We start from the raw sequence: 23,090 nt of genomic DNA, 5'->3' as shown, positions 1-23,090 counted from the left end.
GCTATCCAAGAAAGGAGGGAGTGAGAAAACTGGCAACTACCGGCCAGTTAGCCAGATCGGAAAGAGTGTTGGAGTCTATTATTAGGAAGTCTTAACAAAGCACTTAGAAAATAATAGTAAGTTTAGACAAAGTTAACATGGAAATCATGTTTGACAAATTTATTAGTTTTTTGAGAATGTACTTAGTAGGGTAGATAAAGGGGAACCGGTAGATGTACTCCTCCTCCTTCAGGTACCATACCCTAAGAGTTTGTTGGTGATCATGGGCTTCCATTGGATTGGTCCTTGATTATGCTTGGCAAAATACTGCAGTGGTTTGCCATTGCCTTCTGCTAACCAGGAAACGCTCCCACTCCTACCGCCTTCCATTAGGGGTATTGGACGGATTTACAAGCTGATAATCAACCTGTTTGGCCACATTATGAACACACCTTCTGTGGCCATCAAGTCCTGGAGTGCAACTTGAACCCGGAGCTTCTGTCCCAGAGGTAGGGACGCCATCCTGAGTACCACAAGACCTCCTGAGTAGATGTACTATACTTGGATTTCCAAAAACATTCTCTATGGGGTCACACAAAAGGTTAATATGCAAGATAAGGGCTCCTGGAATTGATGGTAATATATTAGCATGGATGGAGAATTGGTTAACAGACAGAAAACAAAGAGTCGGGATAAATGGGGCACTTTCAAATTGACAAGCTATAACTATTGAAGTGCCACAAGGATCAATGCTGGGGCCTCAGCTATTTACAGTCTATATTAATGACTTAAAGGAAGAGACCAAGAGTAATATACCTAAGTTTGCTAATGATATAAAATTAGGTGGGAATGTAAGCTGTGAGGAGGACACAAAGAGGGTCCAAAGAGATATAGACAGGTTAACTAAGTGGGCAACAAGGTGGCAGATGGAGTATAATGGGGAAATGTGAGGTTGTTCACTTTGGTAGTAAAAATGGAAAAACAATGTCTTTTAAAAGGCAGGAATTTTTAAAATGTTTGTGTCTGAAGAGCCTTGGGTATACTCATAAAAGGAAACACAAATGTGGCATGCAGTTACAGCTAGGAAGGCAAATGGCATTTTGGCCTTTATTGCAAGGGGATTGGAGTACTAGAAAAAGGAAGTTTTGCTACAATTGTACAAGGATTTGGTGATATCAGACCAGGAGCATCGTACGGCGTTTTGATCTCCCTGTCTTGGAAAGAACATACTGGCCTTGGAGGCAGTGCAGTGAAGGTTCACTAGATTGGTTTCTGGGATGAGAGGGTTGTCCTGTGATGTGAGGCTGAATAAATTGGGCCTATACTGTCCAGAGTTTGGAAGAATAAGAAATGACCTAATTGAAACATACTAGATTCTGAAGGGGCTTGATGGGGTGGACTGAGAGGTTATTTCCCCTGGCTGGGGAATCTAGAACATGGGGGTACAGCCTCTGGATAAGGGGTCAATCATTTAGGGCTGAGATGAGGTGAGATTTCTTCATGCACGGTCGTGTGAATCTTTAGAATGATCTACCCTGGAGGGTGGATGCTCCATCATTAAGTATATTTAAGACTGACATCAATAGATTTTTGATCTCTCAGGGAATCAAGGGATTTAGGGAGCAGGTGGAAAAGTGAAGTTGAGGTAGAAGATCAGCTATGATCATACAAAATGGTGGAGCAGCTCAAGGAACCGAACGGTCTACTCCTGTTCCTATTTCTTATGTTTTGAAAACCGAATAACATTTTGAAAGTAAAAACATCAAAGAAATGGAAGGAGAAGATCTCATTTAGCCTATCGAGCCTGCTGCCGATCTAGACAAGGTCCAATGTACACTGTCTTGAACTCCAACCCAGCTATTTCATCTCCTGGGGAAATTTCTACATACATAGTCCCTGATCCTCAAAAATAATCACACAAAACTCTTGAATATTCTTTGGTCCTCGCACTTCAATCATAGTTTGCTTGCCTTCAAATACAACACCTTCCATGCCCTGACCTAACAGCATAAGAAACATCTCCTAAGGAACATTTGCCTACTTGAGCCTGTAACCTCTAACTCTTTAACATCCCATTCTATTTTACCTTATATACTCATTCAACTCATCATTGAAGGAACTGATCAACGCAGCATTAACACCTTTTCAGGGAGTCCGTGCATGCAGCTGCTGCCCTGAAAGGTGGGGGCGGGGTAGGGTGGAGAGCCCTGTACTTTAATTCTGTAAATGGAATATATTAAACACTACAAATATGTAGAACTTTGTATAGATTTAAATTGGCAGTTTCAAAATATCAGCATTAAATCTGTGTTCAGCCAAGACTATATTAGTCCTTCAGATCACTGGTTCTCAAACATGTTTTGATGGAAGGACCCCATTTCAAATGGATTAGTAATCAAGGACCCCTCCTTCTAAACTATAATACTTTATAATACAAAAGTGCTGCAAGTAAGGAATGTTGTAATAATGCTTTTAAGCAAACAGGTTATTTACCTGTGAGATGGGTGTGTCTCCTGCTTAGTGTGAGGGTTGAAAATGGCACTTGTAAATGATTGACAGCTGTTCAATCCAATCAAAAGTCACCAGTGATTGGTTGCTGACCAGTCAGAAAGAGAGGCAGGAACATATATAAACATTTTTAAAAAAATGTTTATATATGTATAAATATATATGCAAGTGTGTATGTAAAATAATTAAAAGTTAATTATATAAATGCATTCCAGCATTTCTTCCATTGAGTAAAGCTAAAGACTAGCTTTTAAAATACAATTTGATCTATTCCTCTTCACAAACCGAACCCACTAGTGGGTCATATGATTGACGCGTTAAAGAACCAATTAATATGAACCTCTGTTCCTGTTTGGCCCTTTCCAGCTAATTAATGCACAGAGAGATAATGCTCATTGAGGTTGGGGGGGGTGATGGGAGGTTAATGTTAACGTTAATGTTAAATCTATTGTATTCAAGTGGTCCTCAGTTGGAAACATTTTTATTTCAATATATTTTGCATCAATCTTGTGACTGAGGCGATTTAGCTCGTGGACACCCTGGAAAGTCCATTTGTAACCCAAGGGGCCAACAGCCCCCAGTTTGAGAATCACTGCTTCAGATTACCAACTGAAAAATATACTTGCAATTGCAGCTGCTTGGGAATCTTGAACATCTTGATTTTCTTTGTCACTAGATGAATTAGCAGCTTCATTGAAATACCAAAATGTGAAAGAGATATATATTTAAAAATCACTGTTGTGGTCATGGGTGTTCTTTTGAGGTTGGGGTGAAAGAGTATTATTTGGGTTGAATAGATGGAGTTTTACTCTGTATTTGGCCTGTGCTATACTGGCTACGGCTATGGAGCGTTTAAGGAGGTCATTGGTTGGGCGTGAAGTGGAAAAGTATTCTGTAATGTAGCACTGACATCCCTGAACTTCATGACAAGAAAAATTGAACAAAAACTATAAATATAACAACTATAACATTTATAATATCGGCTATAATTTCTTGGTACACAAGTTTTGATTGTTATTTGCATATACTTTTGGTGATTACTCCTTCATGCACCATTGTGTGTTGATAGCATGGAGCACAACGTTGTCATCCATCACAATAGCAACCGGTGGCAAAAGGTCAGATTCAAAATTAAATTAAATGATTGAGAGAGCTCACTGTTATTAAAATATCGGACGCCTCGGAGTTATTTCAAGGCTGTAATCTAATTGTGAGTGTCAGGTGAAAATGATTGTGGTTGATCAATCACCTGAAAGCTGAGATGAGACAGCTGCTTTGTAATCACTCCCAGCTATCCATTATTCTCGAAATAATGAAACATGTAAGATATTGCATTATTCAAAATCAAAGTTTTCTAATAGCCTAGAATGAGTCCGTGACATAATATGGTCAAGTTGTCCGGAAACTGGGATAATCAATCCATTTCCAAATTTCCTTTTAGGACAATTACCAATTCTTGGTCCTTCTAGTCTCAATAGACATTGAATGAATTGTCACACAATGCTAAGTACACAAAGTAAAAGCCCACTTTAAACCCTGGTCTGATTTTCTTTTCCATTGACTTCACTCTATAACTGGTGGCAGATGTTATTGATTGTTCTTTGCCTGGCCCATAAATGTTAAAATATTCCCAAATTGTATATGTCATGTCAAAATGAGCTGGACAGCTGTATAACTCTGCAATGTATTAAAATATTGTCAATAATAAATGTTTAAGTTTAAAGACAAATGTGGGGAAAGCAACATAGTGATTACAAAATCAGCTCCAATCTGACTAAAATATTGGTCTGAGAAGGAAGGAAGGACCTTTCTTTTGACAAGTAGGCTGACAGAGTCCCATTTGTGCTTCTCATAAGGCATGTCCTTCCTTATCAGGAGTTATTCAATTCAAAATTCAAACTTCTCTAAATAAGTGTGTTGAATTGAGCGAGTTCAAACTAAACACTTGATATTATTTAGACGTAGTTTGATTTTATATTTTGCTTGCAAGAAACACTGAGCTGGCCCAGTATGATAGATATGTAAGTACGACGATTATGGCTATGCTGCTTCAGAGAGAAAACGGATGGAAGATGATTTTACACGAGAGGATACTTCACAATTTTGAAACCTAACAATTGATTTTCTTAAATGGTTGGTTTCAAGACCCTTATGGTCTCTTGATTTTTATTCACTGTTGGAGTGAGTTTCAGTTATATTAATTGAGTCTTCTGATATTCCAATGGAAGAAAATTAGCCCTAAAGTTATCTAAGGTACATCACAGGAAGTTCTATAAACAGACATAAAAGTTCTAAGGGATATTATGGAACTCACATTCCACAGCTTTGCTACAATTAAAACAGAGGGTGATCTACAGGTGGCCTATTGACCTCTGGAAGCAATAATATTATACACAAAGGTAGTGTTGAGAACTGTGGGAGCTGTCTCCCAGAATGTCAACAGTTTGCCAAAAGTTACAAAAGCAGCAGTTGAGGTAATTATAGCATGTGTCGATCCAACTAAATCCCACTTGCTCTCCACTGCCCTCACACGATCCCTTCTCTTTCCAGAAATACATCTTCTCGCTAGTGTATGTCTCTTTCCTAGATCCATCATTTTCTCATTGAAATAATGGCCCAGATCTTACGAACTCTGGCTCCTCAGAGACTGATATAGACCCAGGATGTGCATCAGGACCCAGCGGAAATCCAGACGTGCTGATCTCCCTGGGAATTGCCTGGGAAGTTTGAACTTGCGATGGGCAATTCCCCTGCTCCCCGGACCCTCCACAAATGTCTCCAACTCTGAATTAAAACTGGAGACTTCTGAAAGTTCCATGGGACTTATCTGAATAGTTATCCAGGAAATGTTAGACAGAAAAATCCTAGTCTAACTCCTGGGTAACTGCAGAACTTACACTTCAATCACTCACACTGACCCCCCTGCCTTTCCCCTTGACCCCCAGTCTACACCCTGACCTGACAAGCGTCCAACCTGACAGCCCCCGACCCACCTGCCACCTCACCCGCCTGTCACCTCACCCACTTGTTATCCTTCCAACCTGCCCCCTACCCACTTACCACCCTACCATCACATCCACTTGCCATCCAACCTACCTCCCATCCCATCCACTTATCACGTCACCTAAATGCCACCCTACCCACTTCTCACCCACCCTATAGACTTCCCTTGCTCATCCTACCCTTGTACTCCACCTACCTACCTACCCACCCTACCCCATTCACTCATTCATCCACTCACCCCTTCACCCATTCACTAACATTCAGACTGAACATTTAAACTTACCTTACGGCAGCTAGTGCTGTAAAAAGAGGGCATGTCCTGTCTTCCTTCTGAAGCTACAGCACTGCGATGGTATTCTCCGAGGCATGCTGCGCTCCGCATTTCTGGAGAAATTGGAAGACCTGTCCAGAAATGTGGAGCAGCGTCAAGGCAGGAGAACATTCGAGCGGAGTGGCAACCCAACAATGATTCCCGCTTTGTGGAAGATTCAGGCCAATATTTACACAGGTTCATTTCGAGTATTGCTTCACCTGAGGCTGTGTTTTCTACTTCTATTGTTCTGGATAAGATGAAACAGCTGATCATTGTTTAAGCATCTAGTTCCTTTAGAATCCTAAAAGCAGCAATCAGGACAACTTTCAACCTTCTCTCTGCCAATGTGAACGTGCTCAGTTTATGTACTCGTTTCTTATAATCCAGTCCCTCCTCTCAGGGTTCCGCAGTCATTCTGATCATCAAAGACAGGTGAGCATTTGTGATGCGTGGGGCTTGGGTGACCTTGTGAAAGGTAACACAAAATACAGCAAGCAGTTAGGAAGGATAATGGTATGTTTGCCCTTCTGGCAAGGGGGTTGGAGTATAAGAGTAAGGAACTCTTGCTGCAATTGTACAGCACTTGGTGTGACCATCCCTGGAGTAGTGTACAGTTTTGATTTCCTTACCTAAAGAAGGATATCCTTGCCTTAGGGGTGGTCCAGCAAAGGTTCACGAGGTTGATTCTTGGGATGAGAGTATTGTCCTCTTAGCAGAGATTGAGCAGAATGGACCTATATTCTCTAGAATTTAGAATGAGATCCAATCTCATTGAAATGTATAAAATTCTGAGAGGGCTTGAAGGGTAGATGCTGAGAGGCCGTTCCCTTGGCTAGAGAGACTAGAATTCGGGGGTCATAGTCTCAGGATAAGAGACTAGATATTTTCAACTGAGGTGAAGAGGAGTTTCTTCACTCAGATGTTTGTGAATCTTTAATTGTGGATGCTCAACTGATAAGCATATTCAACGTTTATTATATTTTTGGATGTTATGGAGAGAAAGGAAAAGTGGAATTGAAGGCGCAAGATCAATCGAGATCTTACTGAATGGCAGAGCAGGTTTGAGGGGTTGTATGGCCTATTTCTTGTGCTGTTACTCAGAAGCAGAGTTCTTCTTTGTCTTTGGTAGAAATGTTTGCCTTTCTTAATTAAATCTTTCTACGTTAACGGAAGGAAATTGGATAGGCACTTGAGGGAAATGAACTTGCAGGGCTATGGGCATAGAGCGGGGAATTGGCTGGACTAGACTGATCTACAGAGAGCTGGCTTGGACTTGATGGGCTGAATAGGGGAAGTGGTGGTGTAGTGGTATTATCACTGGACTAGTAATCCAGAGATCCAGGGTAACGCTTTGGGGATCCGGGTTTGAATCCCACCATGGCAGATGGTGGAACTTGAATTCAATAAAAATCTGGAATTAAAAGTCTAATGACAACCATGAAACCATTGTTGATTGTCATAAAAACCCATCTGGTTCACCAATGCCCTTTAGGAAAGGAAAAAGGCTATGCTGGCCTAGCCAGTGATGCCCACACCTAATGAATATAAAAAAGCCTCCTCCTGCGTCAGTATGCGGTCTGTCTCTATGACTCCTCTTCAGCAATGTGTTTCTTGTACTAGGGAAACCAGGATTATAACCATAGCCTGAGAACTGTACACAGTATTTAAGTGCAGTCAACCAGTGATTTATAAAGCGACAGAATTGCCTTGCTAATTCATCTCAATATTGACCTTTTAATACATTACAGTGTCTGATTTGCTTTACTTTGTCAAATATTGGTTTTTTTAGCCTCTATTTATCGTCAATTGGATCCCCAGATTGATTTCATTTTCCTTGCAAAATATTTTCTGTTTAAGTAATGGACTCTTTAATTTTATGTGAAGCACTCTGCATGTCTCTCCATTCATTTTAATCTTCTGCCTGTCTGCACAGGTTCTCAATGTATTTAAACCTCCTGTAGTTTACCCTGTTCAGCCTGTCAGTCTACCACCTTCATTAATAAAAACAAAAAAAACAAAAAAACTGCGGATGCTGGAAATCCAAAACAAAAACAGAATTACCTGGAAAAACTCAGCAGGTCTGGCAGCATCGGCGGAGAAGAAAAGAGTTGACGTTTCGAGTCCTCATGACCCTTCGACAGAAGGGTCATGAGGACTCGAAACGTCAACTCTTTTCTTCTCCGCCGATGCTGCCAGACCTGCTGAGTTTTTCCAGGTAATTCTGTTTTTGTTTTACCACCTTCATTAGCTTTGTATCATCTGCAAATTTAGCCAATTACTTGGGACTCGTAGACTCAGATCATTTATGTAGATTTTAAATAAAGGAGGTCCTAAAATACACCTTCAATGCATCCTACTTGGAACATTCTCCAGGGCTGATGCCAATCCCTGGACCATACTCTGGGTTCAATTGCTTAACCCAGTGCATATCCATTGTGAAATATTGCCCCAAATCCTGCTCTTTACATTTTCTCAGTGGCATCCTCTTGAGCGAAACTGTATCAAAGGCTTTTCTGAAATTTAAGTGCACTACACCTACTATTTTAAATATATTAGGTCCTTTGTCACACCTCAAAGAAAAGCACTAAATAAAATCATAGAATGGTTGCAGCACAGAAGGAAGCCATTCTGCTCATCATATCTGTGCTGGTCCTCTGAAGGAGCAATTCATTTAGTGCCTCTCCCCTGCCTTCTCCCCATAACCCTGCAAATTTAGTTAATAATCCAATTCCATCTTGGATGCCTCGATTGAACCTGTCTCCTTCGCACTCTCAGGCAGCGCATTCCAGATCCTACCCACTTGTTTTTCCTCATGTCTCCATTGCTTCTTTTACCAATTACTTTACACCTGGGCCCTCTGGTTCTCAATCCTTCCACCAATGGGAACAGTTGCTCCCTATACATGCTGTCCAGACCCCTCTTGATTGACAAGACCCCCACACCTCCCCCTTTCCCTGAAGACCCTTGGGTGTATCTTCTGGGCCCATGAGATTTAATTACCTTCCGTTTTCACAACTGTTCAGCAAGCATCCTGCCAGTCATGTGAATAGTGTCACAACTTACCTCTGCAACACTATCTAGCTCCCCTTCCAGATTGTTATTTGTCTGCTCCTTGCTAAAGACTGAGGCAACAAAACACATTTAAAAACAAAATCAAAAATACCCGGAAAAACTCAGCAGGTCTGACAGCATCTGCGGAGAGGAACACAGTTAACGTTTCGAGTCCGTATGACTCTTCATCAGAACGTATTTAGCATTTTACAGTCTGTGTAGCAGCAGCTGTCCTCACAACTGCACTTTCAGCAGCCCAATTCCATCCCTTGTTTTTCTTTTTCTCTCAATATAAATTCTAATATTATACTTCACTTTACTTGCCATGTAAATTTTGACAATTCCTTTCCTTTTTTTACACTCCTGACATACCTTTTGGTATTGAATCCATCTTAATTCTGTCCAATTTTCCTTTGTGGCCTTAAATTACTATTTCGTCTTTCTATGAGTTTCTTGGAAGTCCTGTTCCGCCAGGCAGGAGTGCCTTTAAACTTTGTTCCTTTCTTTGCGTGAGTACATACTGGCCCATTGCTTTCAGTGCTCACCTTTTTGAAGGAATCCATAGATTCTTCTCTCTCCTCGCCAAACAGTATTCAAATCTGACAAGCACACTCTTAACAAGACTTCTTAAGTTGAGCGTAAAGTTGATCCTCTGGCTGGGGGATCTGTAGCATCCCTTCCAGTAGTGGTTTATCTTTGTTACCATCTATTAATTCTACCCAAAATGATCCTGCGTCTGCCTCTCCTTACATATCCTCCCTCGGTTTGTAATTGTTGACAGGAAGCTGTTTGGAGAGTTCAGGGATCAGAAGGAATTGTTCTCTAGGTAGCAGGTGTAGCATTTTAGTTTTAATGGTGGCTAGAGGCTAACAGACTCTCATGCAATAAATCTAGGCTAATACTAGGGGTATGTTACTGTATGAGGTTGGGGGTTTGGGAACTCCTGACGCAAGAGAATCCCCAGTCTAGTTCAAATTCCCTCCTTAATTTATTGCCATTATTTGGGTCAGACAGAAATCCTCAACTTAACTCGTGACCTTTCTGCAACATCCCCATAGAATTATTGTGGGAATCTGGTGGAAGGACTGTGGATTTTTGTGGCTGGGTTTTTATACACGATAAATGATTGTTTACTTGAAACAATATGCCACTGATTTAGTTTCATCGTTTTGATGTTGCAGAGTCTTCAAAAGAGAAGTCTATGGTTACTGAACCTCCTTCAAACAAACCCTCAATTACCAAAGCCGGAATGGCATTAATAAGGGATTGCTGTGGATCTACACAGTGCAACATTATGTAGTTCTCACCGTTCAAGCCTGACTCTTGTCTACAAAGAGTGTTTGTGAAAGAGTACCCATACCCAAGATGGACGAAAAGCACCTGAATGGTAACCACGCTCAAACAGACTTTGACCTACCATATTCAGAGTCACGTTAAAGCACTGTTAATGTTGAAGTGAGTCTGTCCTTCATGCATGGATCACAAACTGCGCATGCTGAAAGGAAATGCATCACATGTTTCCACTGGTAGAATGGGAAGTTTTTTATACTTGGCATGTGTGATAACAAAGTAGTTTTAGGAAATTGTTCCAGAGGTAATGATAGAATACAACGTACCATTTTTAAAATTTCCTAAATACGTTGTAAGGATTTTACAGGGTTTTTCATGGAAAAGCTTTCCCAGAGTTATTTATTACGATACTCCAGCCTCTGCAAGGTCTTTCAACTGGGGCCTCACAGTTACATCATTTTGCTGTTCAAGAGCACAGGCAGGTAACAAACTTTACAAATTTGAACTCAGCGACTTTAACAGGGGTGGAGTCAAATTCTGTCCCCTAGAAAAAATGTACAGACTTAATAAAGATTAATGTATGATTGTCATGTATCATAATTTAAAATATGTTCTAATTCTTTGTGTTACAATGAAGTGTTTCCTTATTGATGAACAGGATAATATTACTAATGTACTATAAACGTGAATCAAGGTTTGTCAGTAATCATGTGGAGCAGAGATGTTGGTAGAATCGAGCAAGTTAAGTGTAGAGACTATAGGCATTGCTAAAAGGTTCAAGGGGATGAAATTCAACTTTGGCAGGAGCACAAAGTGGGCAGTAGTTAATTAACTCGCCTCTTGGACACCCAACCAAAGTTGAGTTTCATCCCAAGCCCGTCAAAGCAAATATAACTATTTTTTTGAAGTGTACATATTTCTTAACTTTGTTTCTCATTCATTATCTTTATATATTGTTCTATTCCTTTTCTTGCCTGTTGCACACCGCCTTCTACATTGAGCCGCACAATGTCAGATGGGAACTAACCCAGTGACACAAACTGACAGAAAGTGGTGTAAGCAGCTGACGGCTTAACGTAAGATGATGAATACAGGACTAGCCAGTACCGAAATTAATCCCTGAAGGAAGTTAAAACACAGTTGCATGCAGCTATAGAACATGAAAAGGAAAGTGCACCTTTGTCTCTCTCTCTCTCTCCTGTCTCATGGTAATCTCATATTTATGATCCTGTTCACTAATCTAATATTTTGTCTTCATTTCATGTTGAATCTTAACCTTTTGGCAGCTCTATTTTAATTAAGTGTATAATTATTGAAATGTTGCTAATTAAACAGTTGTGTGTTTAGGTCTTGAGCACAATAAAGTTATTGCTTCGCATTAAGCGTTTCTTTATAGTGGCATCTGCAGTATTCACTTTATTTATACACTATGTAGTACCATATAGGGTTTTGTTTAAGAGGTTGGAGAAAATAGAGTTAACACTGAGTTACTTTATAGAATAACTACTGAGCAACCAGAAGCTGATTCAGAATAGCTTTTTAACACAAAGCCTCAAAAAAAACTCTCAAACTTACTTTGTTATTCTGCCCTGCCTATATCAGGATTTATTTATGTGTAGAGGCTGGAAAGGAACTTTCCGAAATGTAGGGGTACAAATATGCACATTCAGGAAACTCTGCACAATTTAACAGAACTCTCAGCTACGATTGAGATGTTCTGGAGCCAAAGGCAACTATTAACTGGTTTTCTGGAGCAGCGATTAATATTCTCCTGCTCCAATAGCGATCCACTCGGTTGCCAGGTTGTACAACGTGGAACGATATGCATGACACCAACGTATACATCATCATAATGCAGCAGACATTGTGTAGGCCATATTGTAGTGAGCACCCACGCCTCCCCAAGCATTTGGACCTTTTGTTTCAATAGCCCAATAGTGTGCTCGGTAATGTTCCTGGCAATCCCATGGCTGTAATTGAATATGAGCCCTCTGACATTGCAGAGGGGAGTTACTAACCATATTACAGGATCAGCCCTTTTCCACAGTACTTTCTTGGTAGTGGTGAATGGTGGGTGGAATAGTTGAGTGTCCCAGGATGAAGGTGTCATTAACAGCAGCCTGCAAAACTGGCACATACCTGATTCTTCTTGCAGTGATCTCCCATCAACTGAATATGAACTGAATGACAGTCCTTTCTGTTAACAGAAGCTGCTGGATTGTCTTCCGGTGACTTGATGGCTACATGACTGCAGTCTGTAGGTGAGGAAAACAAAACACTGCTGCACATCACACAGCTCTCATTGAGTGTGAAAGTCCTTGGGGATGGTGATGTAGAGGTTGGCATTGACAAATAGAGCATTAGTGACCTGCTTGGCGCAGCTGTAGCTTGCAGACTAGGTACTGTAGGATATGCCCTGGAAGGAGCACAAGGCAAAAAAGTTAGTGTTGGTGACTTTGACAGTCAATGGAAAAACATTGGGCCACTTAGGAGAGCAGGCAAAAGGTTCCATTGGAGGAATAGATCAGTAACAGCTTACCTACTGATTTTAGTGGCTTCCCTGCCCCACCCCAATATTCCTGGGTGGGGTGGGTTAAATCAACTGCATCTAGTGTTTAGCGTGTCAGTTTTTATTTCTATTCCTCCTGTCAGTTTCTCTGCATTTCACTCATTCTTAATCCTGCTGCTGTGACTCACTATTTTACTGCCTTTCTTTGGGGAAATATTTTCTGATCAACCCTAACCTCTGCTCAGAAAGGAGAGAACATTTCTGATTAAGAGCTATAACTCAGATGGAACCTCATTTACAGTGAAAATCTGTTGTAGTGGCGCAGACACTGCCAAACCGCTCTTTCTTCTTCTTCTCCTCCAAGTTCTCTGCCCGAAGGCAGGTCCGACCCATAGATTTGTGATCTTCACCAAGGAGGCAGGTCCTGAATCCACCCCAGCCAGAACTGGGATCAAACCCCGTGCTGTTTTCACCAATCTGATCCGCACCACCCGTCCAGCCAACTGAGTCGACCAGCCCCCCAGTGAATCAGGGTTCACTGTGGCAACTTACACTTTCACATGCATGTTGTTGTCCAGAACTATAGATAGTGATGGTAGCGACTCCAATTTCTTTCCCTCACATGGCTGACCAGGAATCTCTCCTGCTCTTACTGCCTGTCATTGGCATATGTTGGAAGGATTTACAAACTGATTCTCAACTTGTTTGGGTGTGTTATGAATGCACCGTCCTGGGGTAGGACCCAGAGCTTCTAGCTCTGAGGCAGGGTCACGACCATTGCGCCACAAGACCTCCAGACTGCTCGCTAGAGAGATGCAAAGGTAATGATCACTGGACTGAATCACAAATGTACATTATCACTGTCAGGGCAAAAATGTGTTAATTAGCTGTTCAATGCATTTAAAAAAAGGAAAAACAGATTGTACTTCTGATAAAAAACAAAAAAACTGCGGATGCTGGAAATCCAAAACAAAAACAAAAACAGAATTACCTGGAAAAACTCAGCAGGTCTGGCAGCATCGGCGAAGAAAAGAGTTGACGTTGAGTCCTCATGACCAGTTCTGTCGAAGGGTCATGAGGACTCGAAACGTCAACTCTTTTCTTCTCCGCCGATGCTGCCAGACCTGCTGAGTTTTTCCAGGTAATTCTGTTTTTGTTTTGTACTTCTGATGTTGAGTATAGATACCTCCCCACCCCACTCAACTTTCGGCCTTTTCCTGAAGGCATTGACTCACGCTGGATCTGTCTGTATTAGTAAGGGCTTTGCCCAAATGACATTTCCAACAGTGAAAAAAACAAAATACTGTGGATACTGGATTTCAGGTCAACAACCATTCATCAGAGATAAAAACAAAAAAACTGCGGATGCTGGAAATCCAAAACAAAAACAGAATTACCTGGAAAAACTCAGCAGGTCTGGCAGCATCGGCGGAGAAGAAAAGAGTTGACGTTTCGAGTCCTCATGACCCTTCGACAGAACTTGCGTTCGAGTCCAAGAAAGAGTTGAAATATAAGCTGGTTTAAGGTGTGTGTGTGGGGGGCGGAGAGATAGAGAGACAGAGAGGTGGAGGGGGGGTGTGTGGTTGTAGGGACAAACAAGCAGTGATCAAACACTAGGAGGGAAATGGAAAGCAATGAAGGTGAACAAGGCAACAGAGAGATACGGAAATCTTGTCGCAGAGAGGAACAGAACTTCTTCAAGGAGGTAGGCATTTCTTGAAGAGCAGTGGCAGTCAATTAAACACAGATAAAAAAAAAACTGCGGATGCTGGAAATCCAAATCAAAAACAGAATTACCTGGAAAAACTCAGCAGGGCTGCCAGACCTGCTGAGTTTTTCCAGGTAATTCTGTTTTTGTTAACCATTCATCAGTCCTGGTCATTGACTTGAATGTTAACTTAATTGCTCTCTCCACAGATGCTGCCTGACCTGCTCAGTGTTTCCTGCATTTTTCTGCTTTTATTCTCAAATGGAAGCCTAGATTGCAGTTTACAGGCTATTTTATCTTGGGGTGCCTGGATGGTCATCTAATTTGATTTTTCCTTTCTGTAGCACAGGAGCCTCAAGCTATCAATAGCAATCACATTGCTGCAGTGGTTGAGGGGAACAAACTCAGGACAGACCCTTGTTTGTATCACCCGATACATTCATTTACTCATTCAGCCATAAGGCTATTTTTTTTTTAAGCTCCATCTTCACTGAACCACACAGAAACCAGGAGGAGGAGTAGGCCATTCAGCCCTTCGAGCCTGCTCCACCATTCAATATGATCATGGCTGATCCTCTACCTCAATGTCCTACTCCTGCTCTCTCCCCATACCCCTTGATGCCCCTAATATCCAAAAATTTATCAAGTTGTTTCTTGAATATACTCAGTGACGAGGCCTCCACAGCTTTCTGCAGTAGAGAATTCCACAGGATGACCACCCTCTGAATGAAGAAATCTTTCCTCATCTCAGTCCTAAATGGCCTGCCCTGTATCCTGAGACTGTGGCTCCCTAGTTCTAGGCTATCCAACCAGGGGAAACACCCTCCCTGCATCCAGTCTGTCTAGCCCTGTTAGAATTTTATACGTTTCAATCAGATCCCCTCTCATTCTTCTAAACTCTAGTGAATACAGGCCCAGTCAAACCACCTTCTCCTCATACGGCAGTCGTGCCATCCCCGGTATCAGCCTAGTGAACCTTCGCTGCACTCTCTTTATGGCAAGTATATCCTTCCTTAGGTAGGGAGACCAAAGCAGCATGCATACTCCAGGTGTGGTCTCACCAAGGCCCTGCATAACTGCAGTAAGACATCCCTACTTCCGAACTCAAATCCTCTTACAATGAAGGCCAATGTACCATTTGCCTTCCTAACTGCTTGTTGCACCTGCCTATTTACTTTCATTTACTGGTATACAAGGATACCCAGATCCCTTGTACATCCACATTTCCCAATATATCACCAAATAATACTCTGCATTTCTGTTTTTCACACTATAGTGTATAACTTCACCTTTGTCTACGTTATACTGCATCTGCCATGTGTTTGCCTACACACACAACTTGTCTAAATCGCCCTGAAGCCTCCTTGCATCCTCCTCACAACCCTGCCCAATTTTGTGTCATCAGCAAACTTGGAAATATTGCATTTGGTTCCCACATCCAAGTCATTTATATATATCATGAATAGCTGGGGCCCCAGGCACTTATCCCTGCGGTACACCACTAGTCACCACCTGCCACCAGAAGGACCCATATATTCCCACTCTCTCTTTCTGGTCTGTCAACTATTCATCAATCCATGCCAGTATATTACCCCCAATCCCATGTGCTTTAATTTTGCCCACTAGCCTCTTGTGGGACCTTATCAAAAGCCTTCTTGAAATCCAAATACACCACATCCACTGGTTCTTCCTTATCTATTCTACTAGTTACATCCTCAAAAAACTCCAGAAGATTAGTTAAATATGATTTCCTTTTCATAAACCCATGCTGGTTTTGTTTAATCCCATTAATGCTTTCCAAGTGTTCTATTACCATGTCTTTTATAATAGACTAGCATTTCCTCCACTACTGATGTTACGCTAACTGGTCTGTAATTGTTTTTTTCTCTCCCTTCTTTTTTTAAAGAGTGGGGTTATATTTGCCACCTTCCAATCTGTAGGAACTGCTCCAGAGTCTATAGAATTTTGGAAGATGACCACCAATGCATCTAATATTTCCAGGGCCAATTCCTTTAGTACTCTGGGGTGTGGATTATCAGGCCCTGGGGATTTTTTGGCTTTTAATGCCATTAATTTCTCTAGCACCATTTTTTTTTTTTATAAACTAATACTGATTTTCTTCAATTCCTCTCTCTCACTAGACCCTTGATTCCCTAACATTTTTGGGAAATTGTGTTCTCTTTTGTGAAGACAAAACCAAAATGTGTTCAATTCTTCTGCCATTTCTTTGTTCCCCATTATAATTTCCCCCATTTCTGACTGCAAGGGACCTACATGTGTCTTCCCTAATCTATTTCTCTTCACATATTTATAGAAGCTTTTACAGTCAGTTTTTATGGTCCATGCAAGTTTACTCTCTTACTCCATTTTCCTCTTCTTGATCAATCTTTTTGTCCACTTTTACTGAATTCTAAACTGCTCCCAATCTTCAAGCTTGCTACTTTTTCTGGCAATTTTATATGTCTCCCCTTTGGATCTAATACTATCCCTACTTTCTTTTGTAAGCCATGGTTGAGCCACCTTTCCAGTTTTACTTTTGTGCCAGGCAGGAATGGATAATTGTTGTAATCCATGCATACGTTTCTTAAATATTAGCCATTGCCTCTCCACTGTCAACCCATTTAGTGAAGTACCCCAATCCATCATTACCAATTTGTACCTCATACCCTCAATAGTTCCCTTTATTTAGATTCAGGACCATAGTTTCAGATTCAACTTCTTCACTCTCCAGCCTAATGAACAATTATATCATTTTATGGTCGTTTTTCCCCAAGGTACAAGATTGTGAATTAATCCTCTCTCATTGCACAATACCCAGTCTAGGATAGCCTGCTCTTTAGTTGGTTCCTCAATGTATTGCTCTAAAACACCATCATGTACACACTCCTCCTCCACAGTATTGTTGCTAGTTTGGTTTGTCCAATCTATATGCAGATTAAAGTCACCCATGATCACAGTTGTACCCTTATTGCATATATCTCTAAGTTCCTGCTTTACACCTTCCCTTACAACTCCATTACTGCTTGCGGACCTATAGACAACCCCCACCAATGTTTTATGCCACTTGGTGTTTCTCATCTCCACCCAGATTCCACATCATGATTTTCCGAGCCAATGTCCTTCCTCACTATTGCATTGATTTCCTCCTTTACTAACAATGCTACCCTGCCTCCTCCTTTACTAATAATGCTACCTCACCTCCTTTCCCTAATTGTCTGCCTTTCATAAATATCAAATACCCCTGGATGTCCAGTTCCCATCCTTGGTCACCCTGCAGCCATGTCTTCATAATTGCAACTATATCATAACCATTTATATCTATTTGCACAGTTAATTCATCTACTTTATAGTGAATGCTCTGCGTGTTAAGATACACAATGCCTTTAGACTTTCTTTTTAACCTTGTTAATCATCTTAGCTTTATTTTGCACTATGACCCCATTTGTTTTTCACCTTTGTTTTTCTGCCTTTCACTTTTTCTCCTTACTTTTGTCTTTTGTTTCTATCCTTGTTTCCCCCTCCCAGCTCCCTGCTCAGGTTCCCATTCCCCTGCCATTCTAATTTAAACCCTCCCCGACTGCACTAGCAAACACCCACGCCTTGAGATCATGGATCTCAGTCGTGTCCAGATGCAACCCGTCCCGTTTAGTATCGGTTCTGGGGAAGGTGGGACCAGTACAATGTCCCAGGAATCTGAATCCCCCCCCACCACCACTCCCCACCGAGTACACCATTACTTCAGCTACATACTCATCTAATATATCCTGTTATTTCTACTTTCGCTAGCACATGGCACTGGTAGTAATTTGAGATTACGACCTTTGAGGTCCTACTTTTAAATTTACATCCTAACTCCCTATATTCAGCTTGTAGGACCTCATTCTTTTTTTTTTTAAAACCTATATCATTGGTACCAATATGTACCACTGGCTGTTTACCCTTCCCCTTCTGAATGCTCTATAGCCTCTGCGAGACAGAAACATCTGTCTGTTCCCCATACTATTGAATCCCCTACCAATGGATCTGCCACTCTTCTTCCTCCCCTCTTGTGCAGCTGAGCCATCCACGGTGCCGTGACTTGGCTCCTGCTGCTTTCCCTTGATAAGTCGCCTCCCGCAACAGTGTCCAAAACAGTATATTTGTTAGAGTGGGATGGCCACAGGGGACTCCTATACTACCTGCCTTCCTCTACTCTCCCTGATGGTCACCCTTCCCCTTTCTGCCTGTTCAGTCTTTACCTGCAGTGCGACCACCTCACTGAACTTGCTGTCGATGATGATCTCAGCATCGCGGATGCTCCACAGTGAATCCACCTGCAGCTCCAGCTCTGAAATGCAGTTAGCCAGTAGCTGCAGCTGGATGCACTTTCTGCACACATGGACGCCAGGAAGTGGCCCAACATATGCAAGAGCAACAAGTACAGTTACAAGACCAAAATGAAGACAAACCCAATTGAAATTATCTAGTTTCCCCACTTGAAAATGTTTTATTTGCTAATTTCTTGCTGCACTGGAAAACTTACAATATTATATAACGTACTCATGAGCAAGTCATGCCCATGATTTAGCTCAATTCAAAAAGTGAATTATATGCATTACTGACACTGAATGTCTCAAAAGAAACCAGTGTTCTAAACTTCTTCATCGATGAAGCATGGTCATTCTCAATAAAGTTGAGCTACAGGTTCAATTAGCAAAAATAAAGGTATTCCAATCATATGCTTTCCATCATTTAATTTTTCACCCTCCCAAGTCATTTCGTACAACGTTCTGTTAGCAAGAGCCTTTAACCCACTATAAGCAGACAGCGGATGCTTGAGAGCAGTCCAATGATTCACCTGATGTTCACTGCTTGTCCCCCAATGGAGAAGTGCCTATCCTTCAGCCAGTGTCTCCCAGAGAATCTGATTAAAATTAACAACTCCATCTAGGAGCCGTCACAGGAATAAACACCATCCTACTGGGCTGCATATACCAACAAACAGCACCTTTGATCATGTGAATAAACTATTCCTTATAGCCCAATGACATTATTAATACCAAGTTTATCAATCTGCTGTCAGTTAAATATTTTAATATGGAATTTAAAAACTCTTTCAAAGCCCTTAATTTCAAAATTGTCAATAAAATGGAATGATAACTAGAATTTTTAACATTACAGACAAGTATGGATTAATGTCATTAAAATATACATTTTCATTTTGGATAGAAGTGTATTCAGATCATCTGGAATGGCAGCTCCACTACTGCTAATCAGTGATTGTGATGTTTTTGATCAAAATATTTTATGGAAACTGGAAAACGTTATTCAGCCCCTTGCATCTGTTCCATCATTCAACGAAACCACCTGTATCTTCATTCCATCTGTCCGCATTGGCTCCATATCTGTTTATACCCTTGTCTTGCAAAAATCTATCAGATTTAAAATTAATGAAACGAGCATCTACTGTTTTTTTTTGTGGAAGTTTTCTCCACACTTCGCACAAAGTAGTATTTTCTAACTTCACTCCCGAATAGTCTGCCTTTAATTTCAAGGTTATACCCCTTTGTTCTGCTGGGGTTTTCATTTTCAGGATGGCAGCCTATAACTAGTGGAGTGCCACAGGGATCATTGCTGGGGCCTCAATTATTTACAATATTTATTAATGACTTAGATAAGGGAAGTGAATGTACTATTGCCAAATTTGCAGATGATACAAAAAAAAAGGTGGGGAGGCAAGTGGTGAGGTTGACACAAGGAGTCTACAGAGGGATATAGACAGGTTAAGTGAGTGGGCTAAAACTTGGCAGATGGAATATAATGTGGGAAAATGTGAGGTTATGCACTATGGCAGGGAGAATAGAGGAACTGAATATTATTTAAAATAAAGACTGCAGAAGGCTACAGCACAGAGGGATTTGGGAGTCCTTGTATGTTAGCTTTTTGGGATTCATGCAAAAGTTCAATAGGTAATAGGGAAGGCAAATGGAAAGTTGGCCTTTATTGCAAAAGGAATGGAGTATAAAACTAGGGAAGTATTGCTAAAACTATACAAAGCACTAATTAGACCACACCTAGAATACTGTGAACAGTTTAGGTCCCCTTATCTAAAGAAAGATATAGTGGCTTTGGAGGCAGCCCAGAGAAGGTTCACTAGGTTGATCCTAGGTATGGAGGGATTTTATGAGGAGAGGTTGAGTAGGTTGGGCCTGTACTCATTGGAATTAAGAATGAATGGCCATCTTATTAAAACATAAGTTTCTAAGGGGGCTTGACAGAGTAGATATAGGCAAAGCTCCCCAAATTAATGTCACATTAAGACCATTGTGGCCGGCAAATACTTCCATCAGCGGGGGCTGCATTAAATCTCATGATGCCAAGTGATAGTGTCTTGACCTATTAAAATATTTTTCTAAACTGTTATGTTTGATAATATAGATTTTTCATTAAATTTGTTTGCAACAGCTTATTCTGTAACTCATGTCAGTTAATAAAATGAAACAAAATGTAGAGGAATGCAAAACTCTAGTCAAGATGAATTTGAATTAACCTGTTTAAAAAAAAATCTTTAAAATAAACCCGTGTCCTCAACATTCCTCTGTAACCCATATCCTTTAATATTTTTCTATCTTCCTTAGCATACCTCCTGTACCTCCTCCACCCCCAGTGTACACCTTTGGGCTCTAACATTTTCCTCCTCGTTTCATAATATGTCCCCTGTGTTTCCGTTTCACACATCCATTGCTTCTTCCCTCTCCAACCTCCAGCAACATTTTCCTTCTCTTGTGCCCCCTTGCCAAAATCTGACCTGAAAGATGAACTAGAACTCCGAACTGACACCCTGGCCTCAAAAATCATGGGGCAGCAATATTAATTTGGGGAGCTTTTCCTACAAAAGTCCACAAAACAAAAGCAGCCTTAACTATCTAAAATAAAAATAAAATACTGGGAATGCTGGAAACCTAAAATAAAGAACAGAAATGCTGGAAAAACTCAGGTCTGACAGCATTTGTGGAGAAAGAGTGTGAGCTTTGACGTTAATGTTTCAGAGCTCTGAAGGGTCAATACGGACTCAATGTTTCTTTCTCCACAGATGCTGTCAGACCTGAGTTTTTCCAGCATTTGTTTTTATTATTATTATTAAAAACTGTCTAATTTGCGTCTGTATTGGCAGTGTCATTTGTGCTTCACAATGATGATAGATGTTGAAAATTCACTAGTGCAGTAACTGCTCTTCAGAGGCGGGATTAAAGCATGCAAAAAGGAACATCGGGAAAGTTTTACTCAAAAACAAAATATGATGCCTGTTCAATTGTAAACCAGGCCAAGATTTAAATATAACTTCTATAAATATCACACAAAGTTGCTTTATTAAGCTACAATATTTAACAAAGACTTAGGATTAAATTCTTTTTCAATAAAACAAGAGAAACCCCAAAATCAATTCTGGGCTGTGCATTTTTGTCATTTGCACTAGTTTTTCATTCACGCATTTTCCTCTAAAATGCAAAATTACTTCACATTGCTGCAGTTCAATTCCTTTCCGTCAGTTGCTTTGCCATTCCAAAGTTCCAATTCCATCCTTAAAGCCTAGATTTTAAAATAGTGGTTGGGAGCCTACTTTACATGGGAGGAGGAAGGAAACAACATCACTAAAAAGGTGAAAGATGCAGAGGGGAAAGCGAACAATCGGAACACTAAAACCTAAGCCACATCCTGGCTCAAGACTGGACCAGATATACCACAGTTCAAATTCTATGGAATGAATAATCCAGTAAGATATAGACGTTTTACTCTTAGTTATCATCATAACTTTCAATCACAATACAAATGCAACTTAGTTCAATTTTCTTCAGAACACTGCAGCAAAAATGCATTTGAGCAGTTTGACTTACCAAGAAACACCATTTACTGACATTCAGCCAAGTTACCCATAAGCTGAAAGGGAAGGCATTTATTCAACTTACTTGGAATGAGGTGCTTAGGATTTTCTTCAGGGGTAGCTGCTGAAAATAATGTTTCATGTTTTTGCAGACTCTAGTTTTTTCTACTTTAAAAATGGATAACATTTCAATGATTGAAGACCTTTTGTATGTGCACCTTTCTTTTGCATTTTATTGAAATATAAAACGTTTCTGTTCCATTGCCACATTTGCAAGATGTGAAATTGTGTTCCATGACATGTTTGCATCATTTTGCAATGCAAAGATGAATTCCAAAATTAAATGCTCAAAAAGATATGTAAACATGTTTTCAGTAAATCTTAGGGCTGATCACCACCTGCTAGTTAAGAACCCCCACCCGCCCACCCCCACTTTAATTCCTTTCATTTAAATTCAGTGCAAGCATCTACTAATGCTTGGAGATCTGACTACTGCCAATATGAAAACTTAAACATCCTCTATTCTCCCTTGGAACATCCCATTTTAGTTTAAGGCGTGATATCCATTCTTTCAACACAAAAAAAAGCCTGGATTTTGCTCTGTCCTTCACCTCATTGACAGTTCCTCAAAAACTATTTATGGACTTGTCAGCAAAGATTTCTGGTACTCCAGCATGGAGCCCTGTACAGGGCGGTCTGTCGCATGTATAAACTGTTTAAAATACAGAATGCATTACAAATGAGAAAATAATACCTCGAGCAGTCTCCTACAAAATTCTCCAGAGATTTCAGCCAATCATGTTTCATCTACCCATCTCGTCCAAATAATGTGCAAATTTAAACCAAAATGAAGGACAAACACAGGAAA

The 23,090-nt window shown here is 40.7% G+C and overlaps 1 protein-coding gene across 1 annotated transcript in view; it reads left to right on the top strand.

Annotated features, from left to right (window-relative positions):
* The window catches only part of bmerb1 (bMERB domain containing 1), a 67,814-nt gene extending 56,392 nt beyond the window's left edge, over positions 1-11,422 (top strand). Inside the window, exon 5 of the mRNA XM_041205775.1 lies at positions 10,036-11,422. Coding sequence (XP_041061709.1) covers positions 10,036-10,154 — 119 coding nt within the window. The 3' untranslated portion in view covers positions 10,155-11,422. The remainder of the gene's footprint in view (positions 1-10,035) is intronic.
* The last annotated feature ends 11,668 nt before the right edge of the window (positions 11,423-23,090 follow it).

Source organism: Carcharodon carcharias, chromosome 15 (assembly GCF_017639515.1).
Source record: "Carcharodon carcharias isolate sCarCar2 chromosome 15, sCarCar2.pri, whole genome shotgun sequence".
NCBI lineage: Eukaryota > Metazoa > Chordata > Chondrichthyes > Lamniformes > Lamnidae > Carcharodon > Carcharodon carcharias.
Note: the sequence above shows the minus strand (reverse complement) of the source record. Positions and strands in the feature narration are given on the sequence as shown.